The 24297-nt window shown below is 35.6% G+C and overlaps 1 protein-coding gene across 5 annotated transcripts in view; it reads left to right on the forward strand.

The window, feature by feature from the left end:
* Plc21C (Phospholipase C at 21C) overlaps positions 1–24297 on the forward strand; it is a 952170-nt gene that overhangs the window by 864903 nt on the left and 62970 nt on the right. For all 5 annotated transcript variants that reach the window (XM_076198141.1, XM_076198143.1, XM_076198142.1 and 2 more), the window contains 2 exons: positions 7739–7915; positions 9958–10086. In XM_076198141.1, the coding sequence (XP_076054256.1) occupies positions 7739–7915; positions 9958–10086 (306 nt within the window). The remainder of the gene's footprint in view (positions 1–7738; positions 7916–9957; positions 10087–24297) is intronic.

A 24297-nucleotide genomic window follows, 5' to 3' on the forward strand; every position in this document is an offset into this window, starting at 1 on the left:
CAGAGTTGGTAATTCTAATTTGGACAGTCTTTGTTCATATGTCATTTTGGAAAGAGTTGGTGCCAATTTTGTTTTTGTTTTTTGTATTCTTTCTAATTCTTTTATATTCTTTTTGGTACTGGGTGTCCATAGTGTTACTTGAGTTTTGGTCTTATTAGTGTAGTCATTTTTTTTTTTTTTTTTTTTTTTTTTTTTTATCATTTCTTCATCCAAGTAGACAAATGCCACTTCTATTGACCTCAATAAATTGTAGGTTTCTCCGAATATTTTATTAATATATTTGTCTGGTGTCATGTCTGCTGATCGTCACTCCAAGGTCTTTTTCCGAGTTTACTTTTTTGACCTCCTCTTCACCAATTTTATAATCTCTCGATATTCTGTTTTTACTTTTTCCAAATTCCATTGTACTACATTTCTTGATATTGAGTTTCACTTCCCACTTTTGAGTCCATTTCCATATCTTGTCCAAGTCTTGTTCTAATGAGTTGCAATCCTCCTCAGTTCTTACTTTCTTTAGTATTTTTGCGTTGTCTGCAAAGAAATTCATATAACACTCTACTCCTTCATCCATGTCATTTATGTATATGGCAACCATGATTGGGGCCAGTACTGATCCCTGCGGGACACCACTTATCATTTCTTCCCAATTTGAGAATTTATCTCTAATTACTATTCTCATTTTCCTCCCAGTCAGGAAGTCTTTCATCCATCCCAATAATTTTCCTCTGATGCCACCTATTGACTCTATTTTCCTTATTAATTTCTTGTGTGGTACCTTATCAAATGCCTTTTGTAGGTCCAGAAAGGCAGTCTGCCCAATCATCTCTCTTGTATCATATCTATTATTCTCGAGTAGAAGCAGATCAAGTTTTTGTACATGATCTTCCTTGTCTAAATCCAGATTGATTTGGATTCAGTATAGTTTTTTCTCCCAGATGTTTAACCCATCTATTTTTTGATGACCTTTTCACAGATTTTTGCTACTGTGCTTGTCAGGGAGACCGGTCTGTAATTTGATGGACCTTCCTTGTTTCCTCCATTATAATTTGGTGCAATATTTTTATTCTTCCAGTCCTATGGCACCTTTCCTTCTTGAAGTGAGAATTTAAATATATTGTATATTTTATCTGTTAATTCCTCAATGCATTCTTTCAGTATCTAATTTGCAAATCCGTCTGGACCATGTGATTTTCTGACATCAAGGGTTTTGATTTGGTCACTGATTTCCTTCTGTGTTACAATTATTTCTTTCATTGAGGAGGATATCTCTACTAGACTTTCTTCACTCATTCTTTCCATGTGTCCAAACCATCCCAACACTCTTTCATCAACCCTATCTCCCAACTCCCTTACCACCCCCATTCTTCTCCTCACCTCTTCATTTCTCACTCTATCCAGCCTAGTAACCCCTGTCATACTTCTCAGACACCTCATCTCAAACACATTCAAACTCCTCCCCTCTTCCTCTCTTATGTCTCATGTTTCTGCCCCATACAGTGCTGTTGGCACAATCACTCCTTCACACAAACTTATTTTAGCATCCATTCCCAAATGTCTATTTCTCATTACACTTTTTAATCCACCAAGGCACTTACTCGCTCCTCTCAATCTACATTCTACCTCCACCTCCACTCCTCCCTTTCCTGCCACATTTGCACCCAAGTACCTAAAACTATCCACTTCCTCCAGTCTCTCTCCCTTAATGCTCACTTCCAGTCTGCTGCCACTTTCACCCCTTGTACATCTCATCACCTTACTTTACCCACATTTATATTCAACTTCCTTCTTTCACACACTCTCCCAAACTCTGTCACTAACTTCCTCAATCCCTCCTCTGTTCCTGCTACAAAAGCAGTGTCATCTGCAAACAACAGCTGACTCACCTCCCACTTTTCTCCATTTTCTTTAACCATCTCCAATCCCTGACCTACCACCCTTGCATTTACCTCTCACACCACCCCATCCATATATAAGTTGAACAGCCAGGGCAATATAACACATCCCTGATGAAGTCCCACCTTTTCCACAAACCACTCACTCTCTCCATTTCTAATTTTGACACATGCTTTACTATCGTAAAAACTCTTGACTGCTCCCAAAAGTTTTCCTCCTATCCTATATATCTGCAAAACATCCCACAGTGCCTTCCTGTCTACCCTGTCATAAACCTTTTCCATATCCCTAAAAGCCCAAAAAACATCCTTACCTTTTTCTATAGCCTTCTCACATATCTGTCTTACCACAAAAATCTGATCTACGCAACCTCTACCTGTCTTAAATCCACACTGTTCCTCACCAATTACTCCCTCTGTTCCTCTCCTAATCCTCTCAGTCAAGATCCTCCCATAAGCTTTCCCAACTACACTTAACAAGTTAATCCTTCTGAAATTACTACATTCACACTTGTCCCCTTTTCCCTTGTAAAGTGGAACTATACAGGCACTCCTCCAGTCCTCTGGCACTCTACCCTGTCTCAAACAAACATTAAACAACCTCACCAGCCAGTCCACCATCACTGTACCTCCTTTCTTCAGACATTCTGCATGGCATTCATCCAGACCAGGTGCCTTACCTGCTCTCATCATCTTAACAGCTGCCTTTATTTCATCCTTCCTTATTTCTCCTCCATTTTCCTCACTCATCATGGTCATTTTCTTAGCACTTCCCACTGCAACTATCTTTCCCTCCCTATCCTCCTTCACATTTAGCAACTCCCTAAAATACTCTGTCCATCTTCCATTATCATCTCTCCATCTGCACCTTTTACCTTTTCTTCTCTACTTGATTCACCTCATATTCCTCTCTTAATTTCTTTCCAAAACATCTTTATATTACTTTCAAAATGTTCTGTCATAATCTTACCCCATTTCACATCTGCTCTCCTCTTTGCCTCCTTTATCTTGTGCTTTACTTCTCTATTCTTTACTTTGTACCTCTCATATGACTCCCTTGTCCTATTTTGTAACCAATCTGTGAAAGCATGCTTCTCTTCTACAACCTTCTCTATGTCCTCATCCCACCACTCACTACCCTTCCTTCTATTTCCTCCTGTCCTTCTTGTTCCACACACCATCTTTGCACACCTTGTTCCCTCCTTGAACCATCTCCATTCCTCCTCCACTCCTAGCTCTACTCTATCCTTCACTCCCTCCCACTCCTCAGCTTCTTGTACTCCTTCTCCTTTTCCTTCTTATTTAAGCAGTTCACTCTAAGCACCTCCCTACCTTCTGTCCTTTTCCTCTTTCTGAAAAAGACCTGGGAGTAATTATCTCAAATGACATGTCTTCTGATAAACAAATAAACAAAATTGTCGGAAAATCCTACAACTTGATAAGATCAATAAGAGTGGCTTTTACCTATTTAGATGAAGAAATTATTAAAAAGATACTAGTCACACTAATAAGGCCTAGATTGGAGTATGCTGTGATGCTATGGTCACCCAGTACCAAAAAGAATATAAAGAAAATTGAAAGAATCCAGAGAGCAACCATGAAAATGGCCGCAGCACTTTCAAATCTGTCATATAAGGAGAAACTGGCTAAATTGAAATTACCAACTTTGGAACAAAGAAAAGAGAGATGTGACCTACAACCATCTACAGAATCATGAAAAGCATGGAAGTCCTTGATAGAGAGGACTTACTAAATTGGGACAATAGAAACACAAGACATGAAAAAAAAATCAAAAAGGATAGTTATAGAAGAGATTTGAAAAAAAAAGTTTTCCACACAGAGTGGTAGACATATGGAACAAACTGGAGAAAACAATAGTGTGTGCAAAAACCATACACAAATTTAAGAGAAAACTAGACACTGCAAAATATATAGCTCCCCAGCCCATAAGATACAACTAGGTAAGTACACGAACCCCCATCAGGAATGGATGTCTAGAATGAGCTCTGGAGTACAGCGCTTTTTCACTAAGTTGGAAGAAATGAATGCCTAGTCTGGTATTTATATGGGAAGGGGAGAGCTTAGCTTAATGAGTGCCCAAAATGAATTAATAGAGTAAATTTAGTAAGTGAAAAAGAAATAGAAATGGTGGATGGTGAAGGCAGACAGAAATATGGTGAATCAAGCAGAATGTAGGGCAATGTATAGAGAAATGAGTGAATTGAAAAAACAGAATGCTGAAACCGACAAGGCTTAGTGACCTAAAAAAAGAACTAAATATAGTAAAAAATGAAAATGAAAGGATGAAAAATGAAGATACTAGCAAAAATAGTACCAGAACAATAATAACATACCAAGGAGAGTACTTACAATATTAAAAGTGTACTTCCCATGTGTCACCGACTGTTTATGTATATTACTGACCTCTTCTTATTCATGGCATGCAGGCAGACCTCACAGTTGGTGGAAGGGTGGGTGTAGTGCTGCCTGTGACACCCAATTATGTAGTGCCAAAATGACTACTACAATGAATGGATGGGCAAGATGTATATCACACTTTCCTAAATTCATGCTCCATCAAGAGTACCATGTATGATGACAGTTAGTCATATATATCTGATTTGGAAAACCCTATGTTAAGTCAGATTATTTTTATTAGTAATCGCTGCCACCATCCCCAACCACTATGTATATATATAAATATATATATATATATGTACATATATATATATATATATATATATAAACATGTATATATATATATATATATATATATATATATATATATATATATATATATATATATATATATATATATATATATATATATATATTAGAATATGTGATACCTTGACCAACCACAATCTTATTCCATTCTCCCCCTTGAAGGCCATTTTTGTATTAATTGTATTTATGTAATCTAGTTCAGGTAAATAGAAAGATTGTAAGTTTATAATCATTTGATTTACTGATCTATGATATACAAACCTAATTAATTGATTGTAATCAAAATAAAATACATCAACATGTAATATATTCCTTATAGTATACAGAGTTGATTTAAACTGTTATAAATGAACCAAATACCTTACACTAGATTATTATTTTTGAAACAATTATGAACAAAGGAGGTAACATGTATGGGGGTTAGAGAATTCACCACCTTAACAGCATGAACAGAATGCATGGGTGATATACTGTATACTAACTGTGGAAAATATATAATTTACACTTACTCCCTATCCTAACCTAATCCTGTAAAATTTACTTTATCTCTAGAAGAGAGATCATTATTGTTGAGAGCACTCTTGGCCACAATCCTTTTCACAATCACTCAACCATATTCATATAGCCCATTACAAATTATTCTTAATCATTGTTTGATCTACCCATGTCTGTGGGTTTTTGTTTACACTCCCTCTCCCCATAATAGCTGTTAGGGATAGAGGTTTTCAGCTTAGAGTCACTTCTACTAAATAACTTATAATATTCTAACTACTATATGCATAGGTATATTCAGATATTTTCATAAATTTCCACAGATTTTTTCATTGGAACATTGATATATACCTATTAGGGATGTTTTTTTTTGGCTTTAACTAATCTCCACACATGAACACAGTATGGCTACCGAGCATGTTCACATCTTTGGACAAAAACACAAACTACCACTTTGTAATACAAGTCCAAGTTCCGTTACCTTATTTTGTGATGTAATCTTTATGTGCTAAAAATCCTAAAAATATTCCTCTAATGGAATCCTGAACTGTAAGTTTGGGGTCTTTCTCCTTCACCTAAAATTAAGTTTCCTAGTCTATGCTTAACATATGAATACATCCTCATGACGTCATGGAGGAGTGGAGTGAGAGCTGTACCCACAATGCCTGAGCAGGATTTTGCCTATAGAATCTTCGAAAAAAAATGCTAATGAACAAAAATTAATGCTCAATTAAATTCTTGGCCTTACAGTGATAATTAGGAGGGTGGGGGGTCAAGGATAGTGGGCATCTTACATATAGGTGCAATAGGGAATGAAATAAGTAAATCATAGAGGTCATATGTGATTGTGTGTTTATTCATGGAGATTTTTCATGAATTATCATTGCCACTAGCAATTACAATCTCCAGAAATTCCCAGTGCTAGCAGTTATTTGCCTATTTTCTTCCAACTCATCTCTATGAATGTCCTCATTAGGATATTGTTTCATGTTATGTTTTATTGCTCCACTTTGCATATGCATTGACCAAGACTATATCTTGTGTGGCCTATTTATGTATTATTACAAGGCGTGCAGTCCTCAAGATTACAACAAATTTCATACATTATTTTTTTCCCTACATATAGTCTTAGTCTGACTAAACAGTTTATTCTTAACTTGGGAGCAGGATTTGGGGTTGGTGTAATAACAAATAAATCTTATTTCTTCATTCCCATTAGATGGTTTGGCAGTTCGTTTTTACAATATCTCTTATAACCATTTCATCTTTCTTATACTCTCTGAGGGTATTGGGGTAATAGATATTTAAATAGATAGTTATAGAGGAATTTTCATTACAGAGAAGCTATCCAACATCTTACTACAAATGTGATCAAATTCATAATTTGGATAAACATTATTAATTATGATTTGGCAAATGTGCATTAATTCCTCATGAAGGGCTTCTTATGAGGAACACACTTTCAAGGTTCTATTGATATAACTTCTAAATACTCCCTTCTTATAACTCTGATTATTCGCCATCACCATTCATCAGCATTAGTGGGTATATGATAAACACTGGTGACATAATAACCTCAATTAGAATTCACTAAGATGTCCAAAAAAGGAAGTTTATCATCATCATCATTCATTTCAAGGATCAGTCTGAAATTTCTTGCAGCTGTGATCTTAGGTTTCCAGAATCTCAAGGGAATGTGTACATACAAACATATTAATATATATCTACAATATAAGTGAAGGATCACCTTTTTACATTGAAATTATATTTTCTCCTCTGCAGACATCAAAGCCTGTGCAAAGGGGAGCCTGAGGGGTGACCCCATCAATCAGGACCTAATCAGTATAACAGCATTGTGATGGGGTCACCCCTCAGGGTCCTCTTTTCCCAGGTCTGTGGTTGAGGAAACAGCATTTCAAGATGATAAGGTGAACCCTAACTTGTATTGTAGATATATTAACAATATTTTTGTTTGCACACATTCTCTTGAACTCATGGAAAATGTGATCTTGTACTTAAATTAAATTGATTGCCAAATTGTTTACCTCTTCTTTAACAATCGTGTCACACAATTGAGGTAGCATGCTGTTCAGAGACTGGTTTGTAATTCAGGGGTTTGTCCTTCTTTATATATGAACTGGTACCACATTAGCTCTAATCCAATCTTGAGTCATTATCTCTTCTTCTGATGAATACACAATCAGGTTGTTAATCGTGTCTGCTGGTTGTTTTCAGTATTCCTTCAGTTTTTGATTTGAGATCCCATCATGCCCTGGAGCTTTCCTCACATCTAACATTTCCAGTAGTTTGTACATATACAATAACATGTTGATAAAAAATGTCTGTAAAAAATATAACATATTTATGTTCATTTTTATTCTATTGAAATTTTGTATAACATACTTTGAAGGGGTTCACAACTTTGAGTGCATTTTTACTTGTATAGGGGTCTTGGAATGAATAGCTCTCATCTGTATGGTCCTAATGTACTTTCATATTTCATATATAACTTTCCTCTGATAATTACCAGCTATACTCTAGTGTTGATAGGTTTTGTCAAAATATAAATTTATGGAATAATTCTGCTTCTTTGAATTTTAAATTGAATAACACTGATTCATGTACAGGTTGTTCTTCCTGAGTTGGCTTGTTTGCGCATCACAGCATGTGAAGATGGGAGCAGGTCAACGTTGGGTCATCGGGTCTTGCCTATTGTTGGATTAAGGCCTGGCTACAAACACATTGTTTTAAGAAATGAGGCTGGTCAACCCCTCAACATGGCCACCCTCTTTGTGCACATCAAAGTAAATATGATTTCGAATATATTATGAAATATGTTTTACTGGATTTTAATGTTATATTGTGTTGATGGTTATTATATAGCATAACTGAAATATTTTGTATGTACACTGTGCACCTGTACTGGGTTATTGACTTCATGGAATCATGCAGTAGTGATTGCATAGTAGCATGCAGCCAATGCTTTAACCCATTCAACTCCGATGACAAGATGTCTTGTCATTTGGTCAAATAAAACAAAAAATCATAATAAAACAAAATGTTTGATGATCAAACAGCACCAGAAAAATATGACGTCGTCAGTCCTCCTGGAGGAGGACTGCTGACGTCATATTTTTCTGGTGCTGTTTGATCATCAAACATTTTGTTGTTTTATTATGATTTTTTGTTTTATTTGACCAAATGACAAGACATCTTGTCATCGGAGTTGAATGGGTTAATGGCTGTTTTTGGGTGCCCCTACAAACTGGAGCCACACATTATTTGTTTATGTTTAAGTAAAATTTCTTTACATAGAGGAATGATGCTACTTTTTTTTACTAAAATGATCACTCAATGATGCAACTCTTGAAACTGTCCTTTATCACTTCCATGACTAACTCATATCCCCAGTGGTGGGGGGAAAAGAATTCTGCCACCATGTTCCCATGTGAGACATAAAAGGCAACTGAGTGGGACATTGATAGGACTAGGGATCCTGCTCTCTGTATCTTCCTACAAAAAGTCAAGGCATGTGAGGGTCTGGGAGGAGAACTCCAACCAAAATCATAGAAAATGGGTCAGTGTTTGTAGTTGTGATACAGATGAGAGCAAAATTGAAGTAATTTGTTTGTGAGAAGGAAGATGGATGTGTTAGTAATAAGTAAAATGAAGTTTAAAGGGAGAAAGGGAGGGGTAATTTTGAGTGTAGGAGTGTGGTAGGGAGTATTGGAAGTGATGAGAGAAGGAAGGAGGGACTCTGTTGGTAAGTAATGAGATAGGAAAACATGTAGTGGAGTGGAGGGAAGTATATGTTCAATGTTAATGTGGGTGAAGGTGAAACTGGGGTTGGTGATATGGGTTTTTGTTAGTGGTTATGGATCCAGTAGTGAGAAAAGTGAAGAGGGAAAGGAGGCTTTTTTAGGTAGATTTGAATGTGAGCTTAGAGTTTTGGAAGGAATGGGAATGTAGTGGTGTTGGTGGGAGGATCTCAATGCCTTGAGTAAGGGAGGAACTAATGGTTGGAGTAGTGGAAGTCTGGGATGACATTTAGAAATCTTAATGGAGAGATAATGTTGGAGATGTATTTAGACGGACAGTAAATGATAGCAAACACATTATTTAAGAAGAGAGCCACACATAAGTATACGTAAGAAAGGGTGGTGTATGGAAGGGTAGTTAATAATACATGAATGGGCTATGTAGTAGTATCCAAAAGAGGGGTAGGAAGAGTTCTGGATGTTCATGATTTTAGGGGAGAGAGTAGGGGAGTGTCAGATCATAGTTGGTGGAAGGGAAATTGAGAGTGGAGGAAAAGTGAAGGTGGAGGAAAAGGATGGGAGTGTAGAGAGGTGCTGAGAATAAACAAACTGAGTGCGAATGAAATGGATAAAGGTGAGAAAAGTGTGGTAGGTGGTGTGGGATAGAGAGAAGGTAGGAGTAGAAGAAGAATAAGTATGTCTTGCGCTGCAAAGATAGTAAATGGTATGAGGAGGATGTATGGGGGATGAGGATGTCATCATCATGTTCCCATGCATGTAAAAGGTGACTAAATAGGGCAGAATAGGGGACTGGAGATTCCATCTCTAAATTTTCTCCAGTAAAGAGTCAAGATTTGCTTTCACCTACCCACCCTCTTTACAAAATGGAAAAAGCCACTGGTATGGACAAACATATACATATACCAAAGGCTTTTTCCCCCTTACCAGGGGCGTAGCCAAAAAAAAAAAGGCATAAAATCCACACCCACCTATTCCATCATCACATACTCCACTCCTATCCACATACACATTAATCATTTACTTTATATTAAAAATGGAGATTGTTATAGCAGTGGTTTTAATTTCAGGTTGGGGATTATGTTCCTGATGGCTTAAGTGATTTTGCTGAGGCTTTGGCCAACCCCATCAAGTATCAGAGTGAGTTGGAAAAGAGAGCCCAGCAGCTCTCAGTCTTCCAAGATGATGAGGAGAATGAGGTACTGGATTTTGAAGAATTTTCAGAAATGTGTATAATGAACTAGTTTTTTAAGTGTTGTTATCAGTATACATACATACATATACCAAAGGCTTTTTCCCCCTTACAAGGGAGGTAGCCCAAAAAAAAAAGGCATAAAACCATTCCCACCCATTCCATCCCTAAATACACTCCACTCCCCTCCACCCTCCACCCTCCCTCATATCTTAGCACCTCCTAGATGACAGGTCATCCCTGCACCTTGTGCACTGCCCTGGGTCAGAGGCAGTGTTGCAAGACACAGCACATCCAGAGCAAGGCCACTTCATTAAATCAGTGACCCCCCCCCCCTCTCCATCCCCCCATGCAGAAAAGGAGAAAACGGGGAGAAATCCCTTTGGGCTGCGTCAATTTTTCTCACATATACTACCTCACCCCCATCCCCCCCACCCATTCCACCTCATGCATCACAACATCATCCATATACAGCCATTCTCCATTCACCCCTGTCTTCTGTCCTCTCCTATCCTTCCTCAACAGACATTTCCCTCTTCCCCAAAACCCCTCTCGCCCCATCCATCCATCTCATCCTAGGTTGCCCCCTCATATTCACTTCCTCCACATCTGCCTTCCATACCTCTTTTACTAGTCTTTCTTCACTCATTCTTTCCATGTGTCCAAACCATCCCAATACTCTTTCATCCACCCTATCCCACAACTCCCTTACCACCCCTGTTCTTCTCCTCACCTCCTCATTTCTCACTCTATCCAGCCTAGTAACCCCTATCATACTTTTCAGACACCTCATCTCAAAGACATTCAAACTCCTTCTCTCTTCCTCTCTTATGTCTCATGTTTCTGCCCCATACAGTACTGTTGGCACAATCACTCCTTCATACAGTCTCCTCTTAGCATCCATTCCCTCATTACACTTTTTAATCCACCAAGGCATTTACTCGCTTCTCTCAATCTACATTCTACCTCCACCTCCACTCCACCCTTTCCTGCCACATTTGCACCCAAGTATCTAAAACTATCCACTTCCTCCAGTCGCTCTCCCTTAATAATCACTTCCAGTCTGCTGCCACTTTCACCCTTTATACATCTCATCACCTTACATTTACCCACATTTATATTCAACTTCCTTCTTTCACACACTCTCCCAAACTCTGTCACCAACTTTCTCAATCCCTCCTCTGATCCTGCTACAAGCGCAGTGTCGTCCGCAAACAACAGCTGGCTCACCTCCCACTTTTCTCTATTTTCTTTAAACATCTCCAATCCCTGACCCACCACCCTTGCATTTACCTCTCGCACCACCCCATCCATGTATCAGTTGAACATCAGGGTGACATAACACATCCCTGATGAAGTCCCACTTTTACCTTGAACCACTCACTCTCTCCATTTCTGATCCTGATACATGCTCTACTACTCTCATAAAAACTCTTGACAGCTCCTAGAAGCTTTCCTCCGATCCACTATATCTACAGTACCTCCCACAGTGCCTTCCTGTCTACCCTGTCATAAGCCTTTTCCATATCCCTAAAAGCCTAAAAAACATCCTTACCTTTTCCTATAGCTTTCTCACATACCTGTCTTACCACAAAAATCTGATCTAAACAACCTTTACCTGTCCTAAATCCCCCCAAACACTATTGGAGCCAATACAGAGCCTTGTGGGACTCCACTTATCATTTCTTCCCAACTTGAGTTCTTGTCTCTGAGTACCACCCTCACTTTTCTCCCATTCAAGAAATCTTTCATCCATTCCAATAACTTTCCTTGTATTCCACCTATTGTTTCAGTTTTTCTTAGTAGCTTTTTGTGTAGTACTTTGTCAAATGTCTTTTGTAAATCTAAAAAGGCACAATCTGCCCATCCATCCCTTTCTTGAATTATTTCTATTAATCTCGAGTAAAAGCATATTAAGTTTGTGGCACATGATCACATCTAAATCCAGACTGTTTTGGATTTAGTATTTTATTTTCCTCCAAGTGTTTAATCATTTACTTTTGGTAACTTTTTCACATATTCTGCAATAGTACTTGTAAGGGAGACCAGTCTATAGTTGGTTGGATTTTCTTTGTCTCCTCCTTTGTATATTGGAGTGAGAAATCAATTATCTTGTGTATTTTGTACGTTAGTTCATCTATACATTCTTTCAATATCTAATTTGCAATTCTATCCAGCATATGTGACTTTCTGATGTCAAGGTTTTTTTTATTTATTCCCTTCTCTCTGTGTCACTGTTATTTCTTTCATTGCGGGGGACCTTTCTGTCCTTCCTCCCAATTTTGTGAGCTTTCAATTGTAAATACAGATTTAAAATGTTTGATCATAATTTCAGCCATTAGTATACCATCTATATATTCTTTATTTTCTTTGCGTATTTTTACTATTTTGTGTTTGTTAGTTTGTCATTTACATATCTGTTGGATAGTTTAAGTTGGTCCTTACATTTTTCTATTATGTCTTTTTCATAGTCTCTTTTTTCTTCCCTGTGTATTTTTACATATTCATATCTTAGTTTGATGTATAATTGTCATTTGTTTTTGTTTTTTTGTTTTTTGTTTTCCATCTTTTCCAAGCTTTGTCTCTTCTATCTTTAACTTCACTACACTTTTTGTTATACCAACACTTTATGTATACCCTTTTTTGTATCTTCTTTGGTACATATTTATCTGTTCCCTCCTTGTATTTTTCTTTTAATATGTTCCATTTCTCTTCCATCTTTGTTTCTTCATTTAAATTTTTTCCCAGTTTGCATTTTTACATATTCATATCTTAATTTGATGTATGTTTGTCATTTGGTCTTTTTTTTTTTTTTTTTTTTTGTAATCTTTTTTCCATCTTTTCCAAGCTTTGTCTCTTCTATCTTTAGCTTCACTACACTTTTTGTTATACCAACACTTTATGTATACCCTTTTTTGTTTCTTCTTTGGTACATATTTATCTGTTCCCTCCTTGTATTTTTCTTTTAATATGTTCCATTTCTCTTCCATCTTTGTTTCTTCATTTAAATTTTTTCCCAGTTAGCATTTTGAAAAAAATCTAAGTTTTTCAAAATCCGTTTTGTTGTACATTAGTCTTCCTTTTCTATGTTTCTCATTTCTTCTCACATCATTTTGTTCTTTTAGTTCAAACTCTATTAGTATGTGGTCACTCTTCCCAACTGTGTCTTGTATTCCATTTTGTCCACTATTTCAGGCTCAGATGTGAATATTAAGTCTAGTCTCGATAGTTCTTCATTGTTTCTATATCTGGTGTTTTCCTGCACCCATTGAGTTAATGTTGTATTAAAGGGTCATATCCAGCAGAATATTAACCCAAAGTTCCTCTCCACCTATTGCTGTCATTTCTTCCCAACATATTTCCTTTGAGTTAAAGTCATCCATAATTACTGTTTCCTCCTTCCATTAATTCAATTAATGTATTCATTGTGTCTTCCAGTAGTTTGGAATGATGACTATCTTTCCATGCCTATGTTTTTGGGGGCATATATACTACTATAAATTTTCTACTTTTCATATTTCCATTTTCAACTTTAATCATAATCAATTCTACAATATTTTTTCCTTCTGTTATCTTTGTCACATTTAAATTTTTTTAGTCAAGAACATGATTCCTCTACCCTGTTTTTCTGTTCTATTTTTTGTCCATTCGTCCTTGTCCTATAGTATTTGATGGTAATAGACATTTTTATTTTGTCCCCACAATTCCTATTATGTCAGGTTCCTCTATTAACAGATAGTCGTTCAATTCATTTAGTCCAGAAATAATTCTGCCTACGTTTGTATGTGTTATTTCTAATTTCTTATCTCTCTCTCTCTCTCTCTTTTTTTTTTTTTTTTTTTTTTTTTTTTTTTTTTTTTTTTATGTTTCCTTTTTTTTAATGTATCATTTTCTCAGCCTCAGGTCCAGTACCCTCCAAAAAACTCAATCTTTTCAGTTTCCATTCTTTTCTCATTTTTTTTTTTTATTTGCTTCATTTCTATGTGCCTTTTTTTTCTATTTCCTCATCACTCATTTCCTTTTTTAATCCATACATTTTTATATTTTTCACCATTTGCTAGCTTTGCTGCTTTTGGTAGTACTTCTTCAGCTATCATTTGAGTCCTTAGTTTGATGTTTAGTGGCCTATAGTGTTTTTCTCTAGAGTACTGTCCCATTCTATGCACCTCGTTGATGTCTTTGTTGAACTCTTGACCTTCTTGAACCACTTTAAGCATTTCCTTTGTAATTTCTTCTCCTCTTTTTCTCTTTGATATTTGTAAACATTATGTTTTTCTTTAATACCATAAACTACAATGCACTTTTTTAACTACTGTGTCTCTTACCCAATTTTCCTTTTCTTTGATGATATGGTTTAACGTCACACACTCCCCCCTATCGGGAGGCTAGGACAGTGCCCCTCACAGAGGGCTTTGTAGCATGTAATTTAATGAACCATGCCCTTGGTTCAACTTCGTTGGTGGCAGGATTCAAACTGCCCTCACCTCGACCTTTGCTGCAAGTAATGACGCCCTAACCCACTCAGCCAGCGAGCTTCCTTTTCTTTAATTACTTTAATTACTGTTTCTTCAACATTTTTCTCTACCTGCTGTTGTACTATTTCTTTAACCACTTCCATACGGTGACGCCTACGTAGGCGGCATGAAGAGCAAGTGGGTACTCGATGATGCCGACGTCGGTATCATGATTATATTTATTGTAGTCTTACCTACGTAATTTCCATTCTCTCTAAACTGGCTTCAACAATTTTCTATGGTTATCAAAATACACGGGTGAAAGAGAACAAACGATTGAGCACTGACTTTATTTTTTATAATGCAATTATTATGACGCACCATCGCACATCGGGCAGTGCTGCCAGACGTGCGATGTGCCCTGCAGTGAAGAGGTTAAATTTTATTTTCTGATTTTCTTGTTCTTGTTTCCACTGATTTTTTTTTATTTCTAGGAGACCTGTCTCCTTAATTGATTCTCCTACTTTTTTTATCACTGCTTATATTTGTTCTTTGACCTCTTTTTTAGCTCCTCATTTTTGTTTCTGTCTTCATTTTTCTTTCTTTTGTTGTCACTTCTGATCATGCTTAGTTCCCTTTTTAGTTCATTAAGCTCTCTGTTCATTTCTTTGTTAGCTTTTCATAGATTGGTCATTTCTCTGTGCATTGCTCCATAATCTATTCTTAAATCCATTAATTTTTCCATCATGTCATTAATGTCTCAATTTCTTAGTATACTGCTGTACCTAGATTCCCTCTCTGCATCTAACCCTTTACCTAATATGGTTCTGTCTATTTGGAAACCAGAGAAAACATTATTTTCCCACCTTTGAGTTGATTCAAAGGATTACAAAGGTGGAGCATGCCGACAGGAGACCTTTTAGTCCATATCTAGGTTGGATGCAAAAAAAAAAAATCATAATAATAATCAAATAATAAATAAAAACTATAATAATGTAAATAACAAATAAAATACATAAATAAATGCATATAGTTAAATAATAAACAAACAGGTAAATAGTAAATAATAATAAATTGACATATAACTTATAATAAAGGAAAATCAGACAGACAAATGATAACAAAACAAAAACAAATAATATAAAATAAATTATAATCATTACAGCATCTAAATGATTCTTAAAGCTTCGAACTGAACTACATTGCACTACCTGTGCAGGAAGTTTATTCCATTCATTAACTACACGGTTGGCAAAGTTGTTTCTACCTACTTCCAAATTGAATCTATTTCCGGACAGTTTGAGATCATTGTTTCATGTCTGATTCTCATTCAATGTGAAAATTTTGTCACTTTTGATGTTGTCAATTCCCTTTAAAATCTTAAAGACCTGTATCAAGTGACCTCTAAGTCTACGCTTTTTTAAGGAAAAGCACATTCATATGTTTTAGTCGATTTTCGTATGATTTATTTTTGATATTTGGAATCAGTTTTGTGGCTCGCCGTTGTACTTTTTCCAGTCTGTCAATGTCTTTAATGAGATTCGGTGACCATACGGAAACAGCATATTACAAATGTGGACGAACTAATGATTTATATAGCTTGTTAATGAGTGATGGACTTTTGAAATCAAAAGATTGGGCAATCAGTCCTAGAATCTTATTTGCTTTCTCAGAGGCTGAAATACACTGCTTGGATGATTTCAGGTCGTTACTAATAATTACGCAGAGATCTTTTTTCATTATCCACTTTTGTTAACGAATTTCCAAATAACTTGTAATCATACTTACTGTTATTTTTACCTAAGTGCATGACCTTGCATTTACTTGTGTTAAATTTCATTAGCCACTTTTCAGACCATTGCTGTAATTGATCTAAATCTTCTTGAATATCTAATTGGTTTGAGTGATCATTTGCCACTCCGCACAGTTTTGTATCATCAGCAAATTTGGAAACAGTAGATTTTAGTCCATGGTCTATATCATGAACGGAACCCTGAGGAACTCCACTTGTAATATTTTTCCATCTAGAAGTTTTTCCATTTAAAACAACTCTCTGTTTTCGACCATTCAACCAATTACTAGTCCAACCTAATAGGCTACCACTTATTCCGTGTAAAGCTAATTTAGTAAGTAGTCTATTGTGTGGGACGGTATCAAAAGCTTTTGCAAAGTCTAGATATATTAAATCTATATTGTTTCTTTTGTCATAATTCGAGATAACTGTGTTGTAGAATTCAAGTAAGTTAGTCATGCAAGAACGTTTCCGTCTGAAACCATGCTGGCTATCATTTATCAAACGGTTACATTCTAAATGATGTTCGATAGCATCTCTGATGATAGTTTCCATTATTTTTCCTATGATTGAAGTCAAACTTATAGGCCTATAGTTATTTGGCGTCTTTTTGTCACCTTTTTTGAATATGGGAGTAACGTTAGCTAGCTTCCATTCTCTTGGGACATCTCTGGATATGATGGATTTCTTGAAAATAATTTCTAATGGAACAACAATCTCATTTTTCATTTCCTTTAAGATTCTTGAATGCCAACCGTCAGGCCCTGGTGTTTTATTAACTTTGAGTTTATCTATACACCTTTTAATTTTTTTCTTTTGTTATATTTACCGTAGTAAGTTTACCCTAGACTTTTCACCGGTTTCAGTTTGGAATTCACTTTGAGGTGTTTCGTTTACGAATATTCTCAGGTGTTTAAACAAGTCATCTTTGTATCACTCCAAGTGGCAATTCTACTCTACTCATGTCTATTCCACATTTTGTTGCTTCATTTTCTTCTCTTCCTCCATTCTATATGTTAATACACTTTATCAACCTGGATACCTTATCACCATAATGGTCACTCAAAAGCCATAAATTCTTTACTGTAAATATAAACATAGGTGTTTCCTTGGCTTGGAGCTCATTCACTAGCCTTCCATTTGCTCCAACAGCACACAGAGTATTTACTTAATTTTATTTACCTAATTGTACTATAAAGGAAAGAAATAGCACTCATTGGATCCCATCTCCTATTCTCTAATTTTTTATTATATCTAGCCTCAAATTCATGTACAGTTCCAATCAAATCTATATCTGTGTGTATTTACCTAGTTGTATTTACCTAGTTGTATTCTTCGGGAAGGGGAGCTATGCTCGTGGTGTCCCGTTTTCATTTCTCGTTTTATCTAAACTATTTTTAAATTCATGTATTGTTTTTGCACACACCACTTTCTCATCTAACTTGTTCCAACTGTCTATTACTCTGTGAGGAAAGCTGTTCTTTTTCAGGTCTCTTCTATAGCTGTCTTTTTTTATTTTCTTTCCATGTCCTCTTGTATTTCTCTCATCCCATTTTATCAGATTCTCTCTATCAGTAATTTCTATGCCTTTCATGATTCTGTAAATAGCTATCAAATCTCCTCTCTTCTTTGCTCTAGTGTCTGTAGTTCAAGTTTTGCTAGTCTCTCTTCATATGATAGTTTTGAGAGTGTAGGTGCCAATTTTGTAATTGCTCTTTGTATTCTTTCAAGTTTTTTTATACATTTTTTTGTACTTGGTGACCATATCGTTGCTGCATATTCCAATCTTGGTCTTATCAGGGTGATTAGAATTTTCTTCACCATTTCTTCATCCAGGTATGTAAATTCAACTTTGATTGTTCTTATTAAATTATAGGTTTCTCCAAAAATCTTATTTATATGTTTCTCAGGTGACATATTATTCATAACAATGACTCCCAGGTCTTTTTCATTTTCTACTTTTTTTATTCCTTCTTCTCCCAATTTATATGATCCTGTTATTCTGTTTTTACTTTTTCCAAATTCCATTATACTACACTTCTTTGTATTGAACTCCATCTCCCACTTCCTACTCCATTCCTGTACTTTATTTAGATCTCTCTGTAGTGATTCACAATCTTCTTCCGTGTTCACTTTTTTCAATAGTTTTGCATCATCTGCAAAGAAGCTCATATAGCTTTCAATTCCTTCATCCGTATCATTAATATATATAGCAAACATTATTGGGGCCAGAACTGTTCCTTGTGGAACACCGCTTATTACTTCATCCCATTTTGAGTGTTGGTTTCTTATCACTACTCTCATTTTTCTTTCTTGCAAAAAGTCTTCCATCCAATTTAGCAGTTTGCCCTGTATTCCTCCTTCAGTTTCTAATTTCTTAAGCAACTTCTTATGTGGTACTTTGTCAAAAGCTTTTTTTAGGTCTAGAAATGCACAATCAGCCCATCCATCTCTTTCTTGTATTATATCTATTAGCCTTGAATAGAAACATATTAAATTGGTGACGCATGATCGTCCTTGTCTGAATCCAAATTGTCTTGGATTTAGCACGTTGTTTTTTTCTAAATATTTTACCCATCTATTTTTGACAATTCTTTCACAAATTTTTGCTATTGTACTTGTTAGAGAGACTGGCCTATAGTTGTTAAAGTCTTCTTTATTTCCCCATTTATATATAGGTACTATATTTGCTTTTTTCCAATCTTCTGGAACTTTACCTTCTTTCAAGGAACTGTTTATTATGCTATGTATTATGTCTTCCAGTTCATTCCTGCATTCTTTCAGAATCCAGTTTGCTATTTCATCTGGTCCATGCGATTTTCTGACATCAAGATTACTCAAGTGTATCAATATTTCATTCTTTGTTACTTCTATTTCTTTCATAGGGGGGACTTTCTCTTTCCATTCAATCTCTTCAGGTTGTATGTTCTCCCTTGTAAACACAGATTTAAAATGTTTGTTCATAATTTCTGCCATTTCAATTTCCTCTGTGTATTCAACTCCTCCTTGTCTTAATTTCTCCAAATCTTGTTTGTTTTTCAGTTTGTTGTTTACAAATCTGTAGAATAGTTTTGGTTGATCTTTACATTTTTCTATGACATCTTTTTCATATTTTCTCTTTTCCTCTCTGCACGCTTGTACATATTCATTTCTATAACAGGTATATATTTTCCATTTTTCTGGTCTTCTGTTTTTCTTCCATTTGGCCCAGGCTTTGTCTCTTTTGTCTTTTATCTCCCTACAACTTTTATTGTACCAGCACTTTACATATTCTTTTTCTTGTTTTTGTCTTGGGACATACTTTTCTACTCCTTTTTTATAGATTTTTGTCAAAATATTCCATTTCTCTTCTACTGTTGTATCTTCTTTGTGTATTCTTTCCCAGTTTTCATTTTGAAAGAATTCTCTTATTTTATCCAAATTTGCTTTTTCATACATCAATCTTCCTTTTCTATATTGTTCATTTCTTTTCATGTATTTTTTCTCATTTAGTTCTAGTTCTATCAATATGTGGTCACTTTTGCTTATTGGTGCCTGGTATTCTATCTTTTCCACTATTTCAGGTTCTGATGTGATTATTAGGTCTAGTCTCGATGGTTCTTCTTCATTTCTATACCTAGTGTTCTCTTGGATCCATTGTGTCATTGTGTGGTCAGTAATCATCTCAAGTAGAACACTTCCCCATGAGTCTTCTCCACCCTTTACGGTCATCTCTTCCCAGCATATTTCTTTGCAATTATAGTCGCCCATCATAACTATTCTTCCTCCATCTTCCATTATCTTGTTTAGTGTTATTCTTGTGTCTTCTAACATACTTTTATGTTCATTCTCTTCCCATGAGGCTGTTTTTGGGGGCACATAGTGTATTACAAACTTTCTGCTCTTCTTATCTCTATCTTCTACTTCTATCATGATCATCTCTACTCTATTGTTCCCATATGTGACACTCTTCACGCTTATATCCTTCTTAGTCAGGAACATAACTCCACCCCCTTGTTTTTTCTCTCTGTTTCTAATCCAATAATTATATGCATTGTGTCCTATGCTGTTGGGTGGTAGTGGACCTTTTAATTTTGTCTCAACAATTCCCATTATGTCCGGATCTTTTTCTTTCAGATATTTGTTCAGTTCATTCAGTCCTGTTATTAATCCATCTATATTTGTGTAGGATACTTTTAACTTTCTGTTATTTCCATTGTATTCTCTGTTTCTTTTGTGTTTCTCTCTTTTATGTTCCATTGCTTCAATTTCATATTCACTACTCTCCAGTAGAATTCTTGTTTTTCTGTCTCCGTTCTGGTCTCGTTTTTTTTCTTAGCTTCATGTCTTTTCCTTATTTCCTCCTCTCTTTCCTCTTTATTCATTTCCCTTTTTATCCATACCTTTTTATATTGTTCACTTGTTGTTAGTTTCCCTGTTTTGGATAAGATATTCTCTGCCGTCGTTTGTGACCTGAATTTAATCTTAATTGGTCTGGTCTTGTCTGTACTATATTTCCCGAGTCTGAATTTCTCTTCGATTTGTTTCATTATTTCTGGCTCATCTTCCTGAACTAATTCTAGTAAGTTTCTTACTTTTTCATTTTCCTCTTTGATTCTTGTGGTTCTATCTGGGTTATGTTTCTCTTCCATTCCTAATATAATTATACATTTCTTTTTGTCTGCTAAGTCTCTTACAATATTCTCCTTCTGTCTCATCACTTTGATAACTGAGTCTTCAGTTTGTTCTTTAATTTGCTGTTTAATTATATCAGAAAATGCAACTTTACTATTTTCTTGTATCTTCCTCCACCCCTCTGCCTCTTTTGCTATTGTTTCTTTATTGTCTCTATTGTTCTTTTTTAATTCTTCATTCTCCACTTTTACTTCTCTTAACTGTCTTTTTAGGTATTTAATTTCATCAAATAATTTTTTGTTAGCCTTCTCTATTTCTTCCAATTTTTAAAACTTATCTGCAATTTTTGACATCTTGCCAAACCTAATATCCCAATGCTCAGTCATTTGTTCAAGTTTTTCCTCCAGTTTTGCCAATCGGGGGAGGTTGGTATCCGCCGCCCCCTCATTAAATCCTTGAAAAGTATTATCCTCACCTTCCATTGAACTGTTTTTATCTATGTTTCTGATCTTTACAGTTTTGTTAGTCCCATCATCGAGATCCAAGTCATCCGTTCGGCGTTTGTTTACAATCCGCCTTGACTCTTGGACCAAGTCCTCCCCTTCCTCATTTCCTTCCATTTCCCTCAATATCCCTTCCCTTCTCCTTCCCTATCACTTCCCCACTATTCCACGAGCACTCCCCTTCCCTATAAATACAAAAGGCACTTCTCTGGATGTTGAGATCCACGTAGTTTTTCCTTTTTCTTTGGAACACCAGTTCTCGCCGTCCATTCGGTGAAAGGGTGTGTGTATTTACCTAGTTGTATTTACCTAGTTGTATTTTACGGGAAGGGGAGCTATGCTCGTGGGGTCCCGTCTTCATTTCTCATTTTATCTAAACAATTTTTAAATTCATGTATTGTTTTTGCACACACCACTTTCTCATCTAACTTGTTCCAACTGTCTATTACTCTGTGTGGAAAGCTGTTCTTTTTCAAATCTCTTCTATAGCTGTCTTTTTTTATTTTCTTTCCGTGTCCTCTTGTATTTCTGTCATCCCATTTTATCAGATTCTCTCTATCAGTAATTTCTATGCCTTTCATGATTCTGTAAATAGCTATCAAATCTCCTCTCTCTCTTCTTTGCTCTAGTGTCTGTAGTTCAAGTTTTTGTAGTCTCTCTTCATATGATAGTTTTGAGAGTGTTGGTGCCAGTTTTGTAATTGCTCTTTGTATTCTTTCAAGTTTTTTTATACATTTTTTTGTACTTGGTGACCATATCGTTGCTGCATATTCTAATCTTGGTCTTATCAGGGTGATTAGGATTTTCCTCACCATTTCTTCATCCAGGTATGTAAATGCCACTTTGATTGTTCTTATTAAATTATAAGTTTCTCCAAAAATCTTATTTATATGTTTCTCAGGTGACATATTATTCATAACAATGACTCCCAGGTCTTTTTCATTTTCTACTTTTTTTATTCCTTCTTCTCCCAAATTATATGATCCTGTTATTCTGTTTTTGCTTTTTCCAAATTCCATTATACTACACTTTTTTGTATTGAACTCCATCTCCCACTTCCTACTCCATTCCTGTACTTTATTTAGATCTCTCTGTAGTGATTCACAATCTTCTTCAGTTTTCACTCTTTTCAGTAGTTTTGCATCGTCTGCAAAGAAGCTCATATAGCTTTCAATTCCTTCATCCATATCATTAATATATATAGCAAACATTATTGGGGCCAGGACTGTTCCCTGCGGGACACCGCTTATTACTTCATTCCATTTTGAGTGCTGGTTTCTTATCACTACTCTCATTTTTCTTTCTTGCAAAAAGTCTTCCATCCAATTTAGTAATTTACCTTGTATTCCTCCTTCAGATTCTAGTTTTTTAAGCAACTTCTTATGTGGTACTTTGTCAAAAGCTTTTTTTAGGTCTAGAAATGCACAATCAGCCCATCCATCTCTTTCTTGTATTATATCTATTAGCCTTGAATAGAAACATATTAAATTGGTGACCCATGATCGTCCTTGTCTGAATCCAAATTGCCTTGGATTTAGCACATTGTTTTTTTCTAAATATTTTACCCATCTATTTTTGACAATTCTTTCACAAATTTTTGCTATTGTACTTATTAGAGAGACTGGTCTATAGTTGTTAGGGTCTTCTTTATTCCCCATTTATATATAGGTACTATATTTGCTTTTTTCCAATCTTCTGGAACTTTTCCTTCTTTCAAGGAACTGTTTATTATGCTATGTATTTTGTCTGCCAGTTCATTCCTGCATTCTTTCAGAATCCAGTTTGCTATTTCATCTGGTCCATGCGATTTTCTGACATCAAGATTACTCAAGTGTATCAATATTTCATTCTTTGATACTTCTATTTTTTCTATAGGGGGGACTTTCTCTTTCCATTCGATCTCTTCAGGTTTTATGTTCTCCCGTGTAAACACCGATTTCACATGATTGTTCATAATGTCCGCCATTACCATTTCCTCACTCTATTCAACTCCCCCTTGTCTTAATTTCTCCAAGTCCTGTTTGTTTTTCAGTTTATTGTTTACAAATCTGTAGAATAGTTTTGGTTGATCTTTACATTTTTCTATGACATCTTTTTCATATTTTCTCTTTTCCTCTCTGCACACTTGTACATATTCATTTCTATAACTGGTATATATTTTCCATTTTTCAGGTCTTCTGTCTTTTTTCCATCTGGTCCAGGCTTTGTCTCTTTTGTCTTTTAACTCCCTACAACTTTTGTTGTACCAGCATTTTACATATTCTTTTTCTTGTTTTTGTCTTGGGACATACTTTTCCACTCCTTTTTTGTAAAGTTTTGTCAAAATATTCCATTTCTTTTCCACTGATGTTTCTTCTTTGTATATTTCTTCCCAGTTTTCTTGTTGAAAGAATTCTCTTATTTTATCAAAGTTTGTTTTTTCATACATCATTCTTCCTTTTCTATATTGTTCATTTCTTTTGGTATATTTTTCTTCATTAAGTTCCAGTTCAATCAATATGTGGTCACTTTTACCTATTGGTGTTTTATATTCAATCTTGTCCACTATTCTAGGTTCAGATGTAATTAATAAGTCTAGTCTCGATGGTTCTTCTTCATTTCTATACCTAGTGTTCTCCTGTATCCATTGTGTCATTGTGTGGTCAATAATCATCTCAAGTAGAGCGTTTCCCCATGAGTCGTCTCCACCCTTTACTGTCATTTCTTCCCAGCAGATTTCTTTGCAATTAAAGTCGCCCATCATAACTATTCTTCCTCCATCTTCCATTATTTTATTTAATGTTATCTTTGTGTCCTCTAACATACTTTTATGTTCACTCTCCTCCCATGAGGCTGTTTTTGGAGGCACATAATTT

This window comes from Oratosquilla oratoria, chromosome 14 (genome assembly GCF_046742065.1).
Source record: "Oratosquilla oratoria isolate Oo_2021 chromosome 14, ASM4674206v1, whole genome shotgun sequence".
Taxonomy (NCBI): Eukaryota; Metazoa; Arthropoda; class Malacostraca; order Stomatopoda; family Squillidae; genus Oratosquilla; species Oratosquilla oratoria.